Raw genomic sequence first — 13,059 nt, 5'->3', positions numbered from 1 at the left:
GGTTCCCTCATCCCCTCTCACTGGGATCATTCTCAGACAGGAAAGCCTTGGCACAACTGCACACAAATCGTTCCTTTTCTGACAATCACCTTTACAGAAATGAAAGATCCTGGAGTGGAGCTGAAGTAAAGCTCACTGAGGCTAGGGCAGCTGTACCTCACAGTGCCCTGTGCCTGCAGCTTCCCCAGTGTATCCAGTCCTGTCCAGCCCCACTCCCACGGCCCCACAGCCCTCCTCACTCCCACAGCCAGGAGTTGGATTCCCTGTGTGGGTGCTGAGAGATCTCTGGCTATGACTTCACAGCCCACAAGTGTTTTCAACTCCAAGAGCTTCAATTAATGCATCAAATGGATTTTTCCTTTCTTGAGGCATTTCTTTGTTTTGACATTTTGAAGAGGTGATAAATCCTGGCTTGCTCTGCCTTTCTGTGTGGGCTCAGTTTGCAAGGGATCAAAAGAACAGCAGAAAAAGGAAATAGGCCAAGCCAGGATACATGGTTCTTCCAGGCAGAATACTGTGATATTCAAAACACCACAATATTATTGCTTGTTTATTTGGGTTTTTTTACACCTTTTGGAACGATCAAGAACCGTTTTTCCTTAATATTTAAAAATAATTAAGGGAAAAAACCCATGGTTAGTATGCTCTGATAGAAATGTGCTTTTTTTTTCATCTCAGGTCAGTGACTGAGTGCTCAGAACGGGACTGGCCACCTGCAAACGCTCGATCCTGCTAAATGTTCAAACCAAATCACGCTAAATGTTTCAAAACAAATGTTTAACGGTGCTACTTTACCCTGCCCCTGCTGCCCCTACCTTTGCGGGGGTACTTTATTTTATCTGTGTACAGGAACTGCATGAGCACCTCGAAGGGCTGGGCCTCGGCCTCCCGGATGGGCACTTCCAGCAGCGGCTGCAGGCGGCACAGCTTGACATTCCCACCAATCCCATCCTTCTGGCACGTCGTGTGTCCCTCATCTTCGATGTCCTGCTTGGATTTCTAATGGAAGAGAGAAACCACTCAAGCAGGGCACGAGGCTGTGCCAGCTGCACATGTCACCACCAAACCAGAGGATCCTTCTCCTGACGCCACGTCCCTCAAGACCCCAGGGTCTCTTTAGCTTCAGGATTATCTTCAAGGCACCGAGGAATTGATATGTCTTAGACTTTCTGTTCCATATCAGAACAGATCAGAGCACAAGTGACCTCCTGGATACAGCTCAAAAGCAGGATGTCAGAGCAAGGGAGGCATGAAGTGCACTGAGCTCACATTTCTGCCCACAGCAGGAACAGCATCGCTCTGTGGAGAAGGGAGAGGTGGGAGCAGACCCCGTTTCGCAAAATCAGAGCTCAAAATGCTGCACAAAAGTATCTTAAACCACTCTGTTGCTTTAAGTTTGACAGTCTTTCCCTACAGCCTTTCTGGTTGTAAAACAATTAACTAAGGGGCAGTGAGGCATCCACATGTCTTACTGCTGCTTGTGTGCTACCACCTCCTCAAGAGCCTTTAAATGTTTGCTGCTGAAAAGCTGGAAGTAGCTACAATTAATAGACAATGATCAGAGGCACCAGACGTTCAGCTCTGGAACAAGTCAGGAAATATGAAGGTTAAAGGGAACAGAGGCAGCTCAAACCCTTAGCACTGCCTTCCTTGCCTCTAATCTGTCTGATCTTGTGGGCCATCCCCATGACACGCAGCTCTTACCTCCCCAGAGGGAAGGGCACACACCCCTTCCCCGGGGTATTCCACGAGATTAGACCTCAGACAGCTACGAGAGCCTCCAAGAACCACACTGCCAAATCCAGATAACTGGATTAACTCTGGCTCCTCCATGTTACACTCCTGACACACATCCAGTAGCCTCTGTTAATACTAATGATCCTCTTTATTTGACTTGCTCAAGAGCACCTTCGCATCAGATGCCGCTCCGGTCCTACAGCTGTCTCAGCAGATAGTACTTTCCCCCTGACAACCTTACTCCCAAACCTGGGCAGAATAAGCCTTACCTTGCCACAAAGTTACTCTTCCAAAACACTCACCTGTTTCAGCCTCTCCCTGGCCTGTATGATTTTCTTTTTCAGCCACTTGCAGCGAGCGGTAACGATCGCAGTGTGCCCTCGGACTCGCTCCTCCTTCTGCCAAAGGCAAAGGCAGCAAACACATGGAACTGTTATCCCCAAATCACGTGGCGGTGGCAGATGGCAGAAGTTGTAGAAACCTGGGCTGATCCCCAGGTTACAATACATTTAAAGTTAGAATCAAAGGCAGCCTTGCATCTGCTCTGCACATGCAGATGAAATTCAACACTTCTTTCCCCAAGGGCTGATGGCACACACCATTTGGGAGGAGCCTGTGCCACGTTTACTGAGTGGAGGCTGTTGTGTAGGTTCAGTGTCACAGACAGAGCTGCTTATTTTTGCATCTGATTTTCAGTTTAATTTAATTTTCCCTTTTCAAAATAACAGTATGGTTTTTCCTGCTTTCTTCACAATCTACTTCCCCTGTTGCTGGGGATCTGTTCTCTGAGCTCTGCAAAGCTTTTTCTAACTTTTTTTTTTTTCTAAAGGAATGCAGGTAAGTTCAAATTTCTCATGGTTTTCTTCAGGAAACCTGTTCTTTGTAAAAATTTTAAACTGTTTTCATTACTACAGAATCATTCCCCTGTGCTGCTTTTTTCTCATCCTATTTCGTTTCATGGCTCTTGAAATGATAATGGGTCTGCAAACCACTGACCTGCTCTTCCCAGGAGGCAACTGGGACCTGGGAGTACAGAGGTCATCGGTGTATTTTCATATTGCAACTCTATATAACATGCTCTGATGAATTCGGGTTAAGTGGGTGATGCACAGACCTTCTCAGTTTAAAAGTTTCTTCTCCTTTGCAGCTTTAAAAATTTATCTGGATTAGAGCAACTTAACTAAACCAGGCAGACAGTTCACCAGTGATGCTGCTCTTTTAAAGCTTCATTCCCAGGGTTTCTGGCACAATCATTGCACAATTTGCTTTTTCCCAGCAAACACTACACATACAGTAACACCCCCCTCACTGGCACCTTTCCAATAAATTCTACTCACCTCTCCCAAAACAAACTCCAAGTCACTGAACTGCCTGTTTTCCCACAGCCTTCCATAGTCTTCATGGAGAGTGCACTTAGGGTAACAAGAAAACTGAAAAAAAAAAAATAAAATCCCACAGAAGACAGAATTAATTTCAGTGGCTATATAAACTTCCAATCTCAAATCACCCTGGAGAAGAGGAGCCTGAGGTCAGACCTCAGCAGGGTCCTGAGGGGCAGCAGAGGGGCAGCTCCAATCTCTGCTCTCTGTGAGCAGTGACAGGACTTGAGGGAATGGCTGGAGCTGTGTCAGGGCAGGGTCAGGTTGGATCTCAGGAAAAGGTTCTTCCCCCAGAGGCTGGCTGGCACTGAACAGGCTCACCAGGGCAGTGGGCACAGCCCCAAGGCTGCCAGAGCTCAAGGGGTATTTGGACAATGCTCTCAGGGACAGGGTGGGATTATTGGGGTGTCTGTGCAGGGCCAGAAGTTGGACTCAATGATCCTCCTGGCTCCCTTCCAGCTCAGGAGATTCTATGATTCTATAACCAAAAGTGCTGATGTTACATCTACCATCACTGGATTTTCTCATTAACTCAACCTCAGTGTAGTGCATCAAGCAGAATGTAACAAGCAAACCAAACACATGCAAGGGTTCCTCTGTGGTGAGGGTAAGGACAGAAAACACAGGGGCACAGGGAAGAACCTGTCTCATCACAGCTTCCTGATATGAGGGTTTGAAGGTTGGGAGTCTCTCCTGCTCTCAGGACTTGTCTAAGTGATAAACTCGAGTGCAGGTGGGATTTGACCTGGTGTGAGCACCTTGAATTTAAAATTTCCTACTCCCATGGTTCCTGGGGGCTGGGAGTGGGAGTGCTGGATAGAGATAAAGCCTCAGTACAAAATACTCTGCCCCAGAGCTCTGAACAGAACAGCACATGGAGAGGAACAGTCAATTCTCAAAGAAACAACCCAGTAAATCCCATCTGCTACACTCTCCAATGATTTGTCAGAGTAAGTTGTCACGATCTCTGTAGACTTCAAAACGCAGTGGAGAGCTTGGCCTTACCAAAATGTCTGTCCAGATAACATTTCTCAAAAGATTTTAAAGTCACACATTGACCTCTGGCAGCTAAATCTGAAATGTAGAGGCTGCCTGCAGGAAGGACACGGAACAAAAGCCGTGGAGCTCACAGTGAGCCAAACCAGACACTCCACAGCCAGAGCCAAAGCCAGAAGGATTCACATGGAATTGGTGTGGGTGTGAGTATGTTTATCAGAGAATTACCTGGAACCTGTACATCTCTCCACTCCTGATGTTGTTGTCCACTGTGCCTCCAAAGATGTACATGGCATCCGAGATAACGGCTGCTGCATGGAAGAGCCTGCCACTGGGTAACTGGGGAGAGAAAACAGGGCACAGACAAAAAGAAAAGGGCAAAATAGGTGAGGGAATAAATCACAGCCCGTTCTTCTGCCAAAAGAAAGGATCTGCTCTTAAGAGATCAGCAGCGAGAAGGGAAAATGACAGAATTCCAGAATATTCTGAGTTGGAAGGGACCCTCATGGAGTCCAGCTCTTAAGTGAATGGCCCATACAGGGATCAAACCTTGGCATTATCAGCACCATGTTCTCACCAAACCGGTGTATCTGAGGTCACACACAACACTTGCACCCTGAGATTCCCATCTATTGTATTTCAGGATTGCTTCCTAGCGTGTTCCCAGAGCATACCTTCCAGTCACACTTAAGAACACCCATTCCCTGCCCCTTCTAATCCCAACAGTGTCTACATAGGGCTCTACATATGGTGACAGTTACAAAATGCATCATTTACAAAATTAAACTCAATGTCAACTCTCACATAGACAAAGTAAACCACGCTTCTAGAAATAAGCAGATTCTGCAAATGTGATCACTGTGCAAACTCAGAGCTTACTCCAAATATTGTCAGGAACCTGAAAGGTAAATGCTCATCTACCTCAGCAGGACTGAAGGCCAGGCCTGTGAGTGCCTGCCTGCCCCACAGCTTGAAGGGCTGAACCATCTGGCTCAGCAAAGCCCAGCTCCGAACAGGAGGCCAAGCTTGGAGCTGTTGGCAGAGCTGGCACCTCAGAGCCACGGCCACGTCCCCATCCTGGCAGCTCCACAGAGAGTAAAGCCCCCCACACTGCAGCTATTTACAGGGCTGAGGGGATGGCACCGTCCCTGCAATGCCCCCCACCCTGGAGCTGCAGCACGGGGTGATTTTTGACACGGGAAGAGTCGCTGCAAGCTGAAGCCACCGTGACCCTCCCGCAGAGGACAGACCACAGCATTTCTTCTGAGGTTACACAAAGGTATGTGATCACATCAGCACATCTCACTGAGAGCTCACTGAAAGGCTGCAAGTGCTGAGAGAAACTTTTTTTTCTTTCCCCCTCCTAGTTTGATCAGGCCTGTTTTGTCTTCCAGGCAGTAAATCTGATTAAATCTTTGCCAACAAAATAAAAAGCCCTCTGGTGTAAGAAATCTTTGCTTCTCGTGCATATTTATAGACACCACTCAAGTAAACTCAGACATGAAACAAGATTATGTTTATCTGGAGAGGCAGATTTTCCAGGAAACCGTGCTGACTGGCAGTTCCCACTCCCACCAACTCAGCCCTCTCACCGCAGCATCACACAACGGCCTCATTTAGCCTGTTACTCACCACACTTTCCATGACTTGTTCTTTTCTTCAAACTGCAGCTTTTAAGGAGGCAATCCCCCAGCCAGCAACTGGGACCAGGGTGTTCTTCTCAGATGGACAAACCACAGATTTGCTCACCTTAGAAAGCACATTTGCCCCTTTAAACAAACCATCTGGATTCCTCTGGATAAACAAGATGCCTTCTGTCTCCAGAGTGTTTCATGGATACTTTATCAAAGAAACTTCAGAGTTGGTGCTGATAAATATTATGATGGGAAGATTGTGGAATAATATTGATCTCTTAGTACATTCCTGCCTGGCCCCTGCTCCATACCTCTTCAAAAGAGGATGAGATTACTGTCAAATATCATCTGTTTTCTACGGCCTCTGCTTGTTATTGCAGTAATCTCGTTAACTAAATAAGATGTACTAATTGAAATAATCAACCGTATTATAGTGGGTTAAAAATACATCTGTCACCTTTTATCAACTGGAGCTCCAGCCTTACCCCAAAACATGAAATTTGCTTGCCCAGACCTACTCCCACACAACTGAGCAGGCAGGTACTACCTGTGCTGTAACATCCTTCTCACAACTGCCACCAAAACCAAACCAAACAGAACCTTTCTGTCAGAGCTCAATGCAGCTCACCTGCTTTAGACTTATTCAGGTCATTTTCCATGTCTCTTTTTCTCTAATAAATAACATTTTAGCTTTGATTTTAATTAAAATAATTCTCAAAATCCTCTAGTATTTGGTTTTCAAAAGCTGCCATTGTATTTTAACAACTACCTTATTTTCAGTCAAAAAGAGCTTTGCAACAACTGGTGCCAGAAAACAAACACGAACCACCTGAATATTTAACAAAGTAAGACCACAGTTGCCAGTCACATCATGTTCAACTCCAATGATCTGAATGGGGCATTGTGACAATGATTTTTCATTTGTAATGGCTGGTACTGGCCCAGAAACCAGAGCTCTGCCCTTACTAATAACTTAAGCAATCAAACAACTCCCCTTTCTAAATACACAGACCACATTCTTAAAGAGAGAAATGTAAAATAAGGAAGGAGAGCCCAGAAAAAGGAAGGCCACGTCCAGTTCATCAAAACATTGTGCAGCTGAGGGTTTCAGGGGGTTTGTTTTGCTGAATCAGGACAGCAGAATTCAGGCCAGCACAAACCCCCCACGTGGAGATGACAACTCTGCAAGTGGTCACATTCTGATGCCAGAGGAGCAACGCTCAGCTCTGCCACAGCCAAGGATTTGACCAGAGGAAAAACTCTGCCCCAGTGCAAAGCAGGGGAGCTGGGTCCTCAAGAAAATATTCAGGGAAAAAAAAATAAAAGGGTTAATAAAACTCAGTAGCACAAACAGCTGGAGAAACATAAACAGACTGAGACACATTCTGGTCCCCACGTTCCTCAACCACCAATTCCAGACACCCAGAAGCTGCCCTATCTTGAATTTTGCATTTGCCAGCTCTAGATCCTGTACTTGCCACTCCACCAAAATGATCTCCTTACTTTATTAGCAGTGCCTGACAAAAGGAATTCTGGATTCCATCCTGACACCTCCAGTGACGGGGGCTGGCACCCCTCTCTGAGCTAACACTACCCTGTTTCATCTGTTGGAGTGGTTTCTCTATTTAAGGTTAATGAGATTTGCATCTGAGGCTCTTTCCAAGCTGGAATCTTTGCTTTCAAAAGCAGACCTCATCAGTCACCTTTGCTTCCCCTTCAGCACCCCCTCCACACTGCCAGGACGACTCCAGCCATCACTTTCAAAATACAAGTATTTCACAAGTCTTTTTCTTTTCCTCATTTCTTGTGCTCAGACTCAACCCTGGAGCAGCTCAAATGGGGTTTATCCTGTGCTGATTTGACTCCCAAAGCTGTGCCAGAGCACCCAGCAATCATTCAAATTGCCTTGATTACAGCCCTGAGCATCAGCTTTGGGGCTGAGCACACGTCCTTTAAAATAAACTCAGTTAAATCTGTGCAAAACCACCACATAAACTCAATGATTTAAATTTTGACCTCACCAGGAACACATTTAGCTTCATTTCAAGTCCTTAATAAATTGAAGCTGAAGCAATGTAAAAGTAAAATTAAACAGTTAAAAAAGTAAAATGAATCATTTCCACTCAGGGGTCAATACTGGTCCATTCTATGCAATTTAGAACTTGCCTGTGCAGAGTCAAGGCTTAAATGGTTCTTGGATTATAGCTTAAGCTAAAATAGCTGAAGATAAATTGCAAGGAAAAAAAAAAAAAGGAGCAGAGAAGTAAAGCCATATACCAGGCTGAAATTTATCTCTCTCTCTCCTGGAATAAATTTAATTTCCACTTCTGAAGTCTTTTTCACTTCCACGTGTTTCTTTATTTACCTCTGAGCAGGTGCTTGTTTAACTGTTGTCATGCTGAAATCTAAAGCAAACACATCCCCAGATTTTTTGGAACTCTGTTCTCCAGAGGGCAGGGAGGGAGCTTCCCCTGGGGCAGGAACTCTCAGCCACTGCTGGGCAGGACACCTGGAGACAGGATTTCCAAACAACAGTGTGTGCAAGTATAGATGTGAGGCACCAGAGAGCAGGAGCAGGACTGCCCTGCAGCTGCAGCTCCAGAAGATGCTCCCTGTGTACCCAGAACACTCAGGGTCAGTCCAGAGAAAGCTCCATGGTCTTGTTTGGAGCCCATCACTGTGACTGAACCATTTCACAAATTACTCAAATAGTGTTCCCCTGGTTTGTGCAGTGACAGAGGCACAAAGCAACAAAATCCTTCACACTGATTGCTTTTTGTCTGCCTTCTTCCTCCCCTGGCTCTTCATGAATCACAGAATGCCAGAATGGTTTGGGTTGGAAGGGACCTTAAAGCTCTTGATCCACTCCCTGCCATGGGCAGGGACACCTTCCACTATCCCAGGCAGCTCCAAGCCCTGTCCAGCCTGGCCTTGGACACTTCCAGGGATGAGATGAGAAGCTGAGTGAGGGGTTTGCTCACTGCAAGTAGGCAGAACGCAGACCACAAAGATGGTGAAGAGGAAATATCCCTCAGTTGTTCCCAAAGTCTGGGACAGCCTTCTCACATTTTGGCTTGATGAAAAAGCAGGGCAGATGGATCACTCCAAAGTGCCAAGGCTGACCAACATGCTGGAAGAGGACAAAGTGAGACCTTTTCTGAGCTGACAGGTCCCAGCAGGGCAGCACTCACAGCCCTGTCCATGGCCTGGCCCAGCTCTTCTGTACCACTGGCACAACTGGGGCAGGGAAAAATGTAACTTTCTTGTAGTGAGATTCATCCTCTTGGCTGTGAGGAAAGCATCAGCTATGCTGTTATTGCAGGCTGTGAGTGCTTAATTTCTCTCTCTGACTCCTTTCTCAAACCATTTTAACATGTTCCTGTGCTTTTCTCATTGAAACTTCAACAGCTAAAATCAAATCCCCTGCAGCTGTTTCAAAGCTCTTCTTTGTCACTCTCAGCTTCTCAGCAGCTTTGTTATATTTGCAGAGTAGATTTATAACTGTGCAAATGTTAACTCTCCTCACACTCAGCTATGAATGAGCAGGTATTATGGAGCCTGACTGTTGCACTGAACTCCAAAGCCAGTAACAACGTGCTCAAATCTCTTTCACAACATCAATGAGCCTCTCTATCCTTCAGTACCACTAAAAATTCAAAGCTAGAACAAAATAAAAATACCCAAAGCCATCAACAAACCAACCTGGTGAACCCAAATATATTAGAAGTTTTAAAAAGTATCTATTTTTCTCTGAAACCCAAGAAAACCAGCTACAACAGGTCAAAATGAGCTGTCACTACTGGGAGCTGTTGATACTCAAGATGTTTCCACACTGTCACACCAGGCAACAGCATCAAACTCAAACAGATGGGCAGACAGAGCTTTGGATAGTCTTTAAGTTCAAGGAGGTTTAAGGATTTAAAATGTTTTCCCATGCTTGGTGCAGACAATCTCTGCTTTCAGACAAAATTGGAATGGACACATGTTAGAGTGAACTTCAAGACACGCAGCTCCACAAATAAAGAGGAGCAGGCAAATGCTGCAGGGTTTTACTGGGCCTTTCCTTGGGCTGTCATTCCTTTGTTAGGCCTTTCCTTGGGCTGTTATTCCTTTATTGGGTCTTTCTGTAGGCTCTCATTCCTTTCAGATGGCAATGGACTCTTCTGTCCCAGTTTATTGCTGCAGGTACCAAAGAATAAACCAAGTGCCCAAGTATTAATTTTAAAAGTCTGTCCTGGTGTGGACCTGGGGACACAGCTTGGGCACCCAGCTAACCATGAGCCAGGCAACTGCACCACCATCCCAAGAAAGTTACCTGGAAGCTACTTCCACCCCATGAAGGAGGTGACTGGGACCAGTCAGCAAGGATTTACCAAGGGCAAACTTTTCCTGACTGACCTGATCATCCCCTTCAAAATGCACTGAGGATGAGAATTTCCCACCTGGCATCCACTGGAGAACACAGAATGGAAACAGGAAGGTTAATTCATTAACAATGACATCCAAACATGTGCCAATATAACCACAGAGGTCAGAGTTTGAGCCCGTCTGTAACTTATTTACAGCTGCAATAATAGTAAATGCTATTTCCTTTAAAATCGTTTCAGTATATCAGTTGCAAATTTAAAAAGCAATGTTAATGCATAATTCATCAGAGAGCACGAGGCACACTTTGAAGAGCAAGTATTGCCAAATCCAATGATTGTGTCACAAAAGATCATACACTGAAATCTGACAATCTGAGAACCCAGTGATCAACCATTTGCTTCTCTTTGGCACATGGTGTGGATTCCAAAATCCAATAACCATAATAGTACTTTAAGCATCTTAATCTGACTGCCTGCATAAACCAGCCTACCAGACTTCCTCGAAGAGGTACTGAAGTGGAGCCTTCCTTTGAGGAAAACTTTCTTTTTAGAAAAGATCAAATCCTGGTGTAAACATAATGAAGACGTACCACGAAACTCCAATAAAATGTTCCAATGAATCATTACTCTTATTCTTTAAAATCTGCAAACTTTTATTTCCTTCCTTTTTGAGTCTTTATCTTTTACCAACATATTTAAAAAAACCTCTGCTCCCCAGGTAAGCCAGGGAAGAATTAATTTCCTACAGCTAAAAGACACCTCTCTTCACAGCTGGTCACTGGGCTTCCCATCTTCAATAATTTTCTGATTTCTTCTCTGAATAACCTCCTTGATTTGTGAACACAACATATACTGGAAGATCTATTTAATAACCACAAGGATCATGTATTTATATTACTTACTGACACTACACCGTGTCAGCTTCTGGAGCCAAGAATATCCCAGCACTTCCATCCCTTTCACACCACAGGGAGCTCATCTCAGCTCCCCACAAGAGCTGGGGATTGAAGTCACTGTTTCCAGGGATGCTGTAAGGGAAACCACGAAGCCCAGACCACAAACCCTGTCCTAGATGTCCCCTCCAGCCAGACTGGAACACGGACTGTTTGTGCCCACCTTGAGAAGAAATCCAAATCCCCGAGTGGACTGTTATTGTAACCAGCAACTGGCAAAACTCTGGACAAAGATAGCAGAGGAGAGCTGGGATTTTCTGTTGTCTTTCAAGGTTGTTGACAAAAGGTTATACAGAGTAACTGCTCCTCATTCAAAACCACATTTCAAATCTTTCCATTACCCAAATTCATTCCCCTTTAACGTGAGCCATGCTCAGTCTGTGCTGTTCCAGCTCCTGACTGGTGAGCGAGCTACAGAAATCTCCTTCTGCCTATCATCTACATCATTAGTATTTTGCTTTCTCTGGGAGAATCCTATAAAAGCATGTAATAAACACCCCTCAGAAAGGATGTGAACATAAAATTGATGAACAGAAATCGAGCTGTGCAACAATGTTGGTTACTCTCAGTGTTACAGTTACCCTGGTACCTGGGTTCTTACAAATACCAACATTTTGGAGCTGTCTCTCCCCAGCTCACTGAGCACAGACCTGCAAAGGGCACTTGGTGTGAAGCTCTTACATTTCTTAAAAGGTTTTCTGAAGAGGATGCAAGCTCGAACACTACATATGATTTATAAACACCAAAAGCACCAGCCCTCTCTCTAGACTGTGAAAAGCTCAATGTTATCTCTCCCAGCAGAAAACTCCCCTGCCCACCTGTGAGGCAGATCCTGTCAGGGGCCTTGCTGCAGGAATTTGGGGATTTGTGCACACAACAAGATGTTTCTTTAAGATACCTCAGTGGGTATAACTGCACAGGGAGACGGGGCAGACTCATCCACAGGAGGATGAGTAAGTCCTTTTAATCTTCCTCAGCTGCCCACAAGCCACGTCACTGTAATCCATTTGAAAAACTCCAGAACTGAGCCTCCAAGGAAGCCCGAGAAGGTTACCAGCACATCAGCCTCCCTTTTGGCTCACCAAAAGAAAAATTAAGAGCTTTGGAAGTCAGAAATTTTTACTGCTCTTGGCTTTCAAAGGCCCAATTGTGAGACTGAAGCGTTTCACAGGTCAAGTTTTAGAGACTGCCCCTGTAACTTCAGGATGGCTTGCCAGTCCCTGCAGCCACAGGGAGATGAGAACTGTGAGGAAGGAGAATTTTCTTCCTCCTGATGTAACACCCCTGTCTGTCAGCTGTGCAAGATGGGGCATTCTCCCTGTTACTGCCTGCCTAATTTTTATGCTGCTCCAACCTTCTTCAGAAAGCCAAGGATATTTTGAGTTCAATAGGAAGACTCGAGGCAAATAAAAAAAAAATCTATTTCCTATTTTTGCAATCTTCTGATAGCCCTGTATAAAGAAAATCCAGCACCCCAGGAAGCTTTGGCAGTGTTACACAGGCAGGCAAGGACTCAGACAAGATATTCCCGTGGCTGCCTTAGAAAAGTAGAACCTCCAGCTGTGAAGATCATCTAACAGTGAAGATGGAGAAGAGCTCTGTGTGCTCTGTAAAATATATATGTACATATATATAGGTCTGAGGAGCTACAGACTGCAATTGTGCAGCTCAGCAAGGACATCTTGATACTCATTTTGGAGACACCCTAAAGGCACAAAATGGCAAATCCTGGTTTATTTTTGCAGGACTGACCTATTCCATTCCCATTTCCCCTCTTCTACCCATTAAGCCTCCATCTCACAGCAAGGCACTGTCAAGAATTCTGAGAGCCCTGGGCAGAGAACCAGGACAGGTCCATTTTGCCAGACCTGTTCCCAGCTTTGTTCTACCTGTTTACCCAAAATGCAGAAAATGCCAGATTGTCTCAGGGCACCTGCAGCACCTGACATGTGATTGCTGCCTGTGCTCCAGAACTGCTTCGACATCCTTCCTG

The 13,059-nt window shown here is 45.3% G+C and overlaps 1 protein-coding gene across 1 annotated transcript in view; it reads right to left on the bottom strand.

The window, feature by feature from the left end:
• The window catches only part of LZTR1 (leucine zipper like transcription regulator 1), a 29,891-nt gene that overhangs the window by 9,858 nt on the left and 6,974 nt on the right, over nucleotides 1–13,059 (bottom strand). The window contains exons 10-13 of the mRNA XM_050327113.1: nucleotides 4,341–4,451; nucleotides 3,075–3,167; nucleotides 2,040–2,135; nucleotides 816–999 (exon numbers count right to left, since the gene is read on the bottom strand). Coding sequence (XP_050183070.1) covers nucleotides 816–999; nucleotides 2,040–2,135; nucleotides 3,075–3,167; nucleotides 4,341–4,451 — 484 coding nt within the window. The remainder of the gene's footprint in view (nucleotides 1–815; nucleotides 1,000–2,039; nucleotides 2,136–3,074; nucleotides 3,168–4,340; nucleotides 4,452–13,059) is intronic.

Source organism: Myiozetetes cayanensis, unplaced genomic scaffold, assembly GCF_022539395.1.
Source record: "Myiozetetes cayanensis isolate MyiCay16 unplaced genomic scaffold, myiCay2020 scf32, whole genome shotgun sequence".
Taxonomy (NCBI): domain Eukaryota; kingdom Metazoa; phylum Chordata; class Aves; order Passeriformes; family Tyrannidae; genus Myiozetetes; species Myiozetetes cayanensis.
The sequence above is the reverse complement of the archived record's forward strand: the minus strand, read 5'-3'. Positions and strand labels throughout refer to the sequence as shown.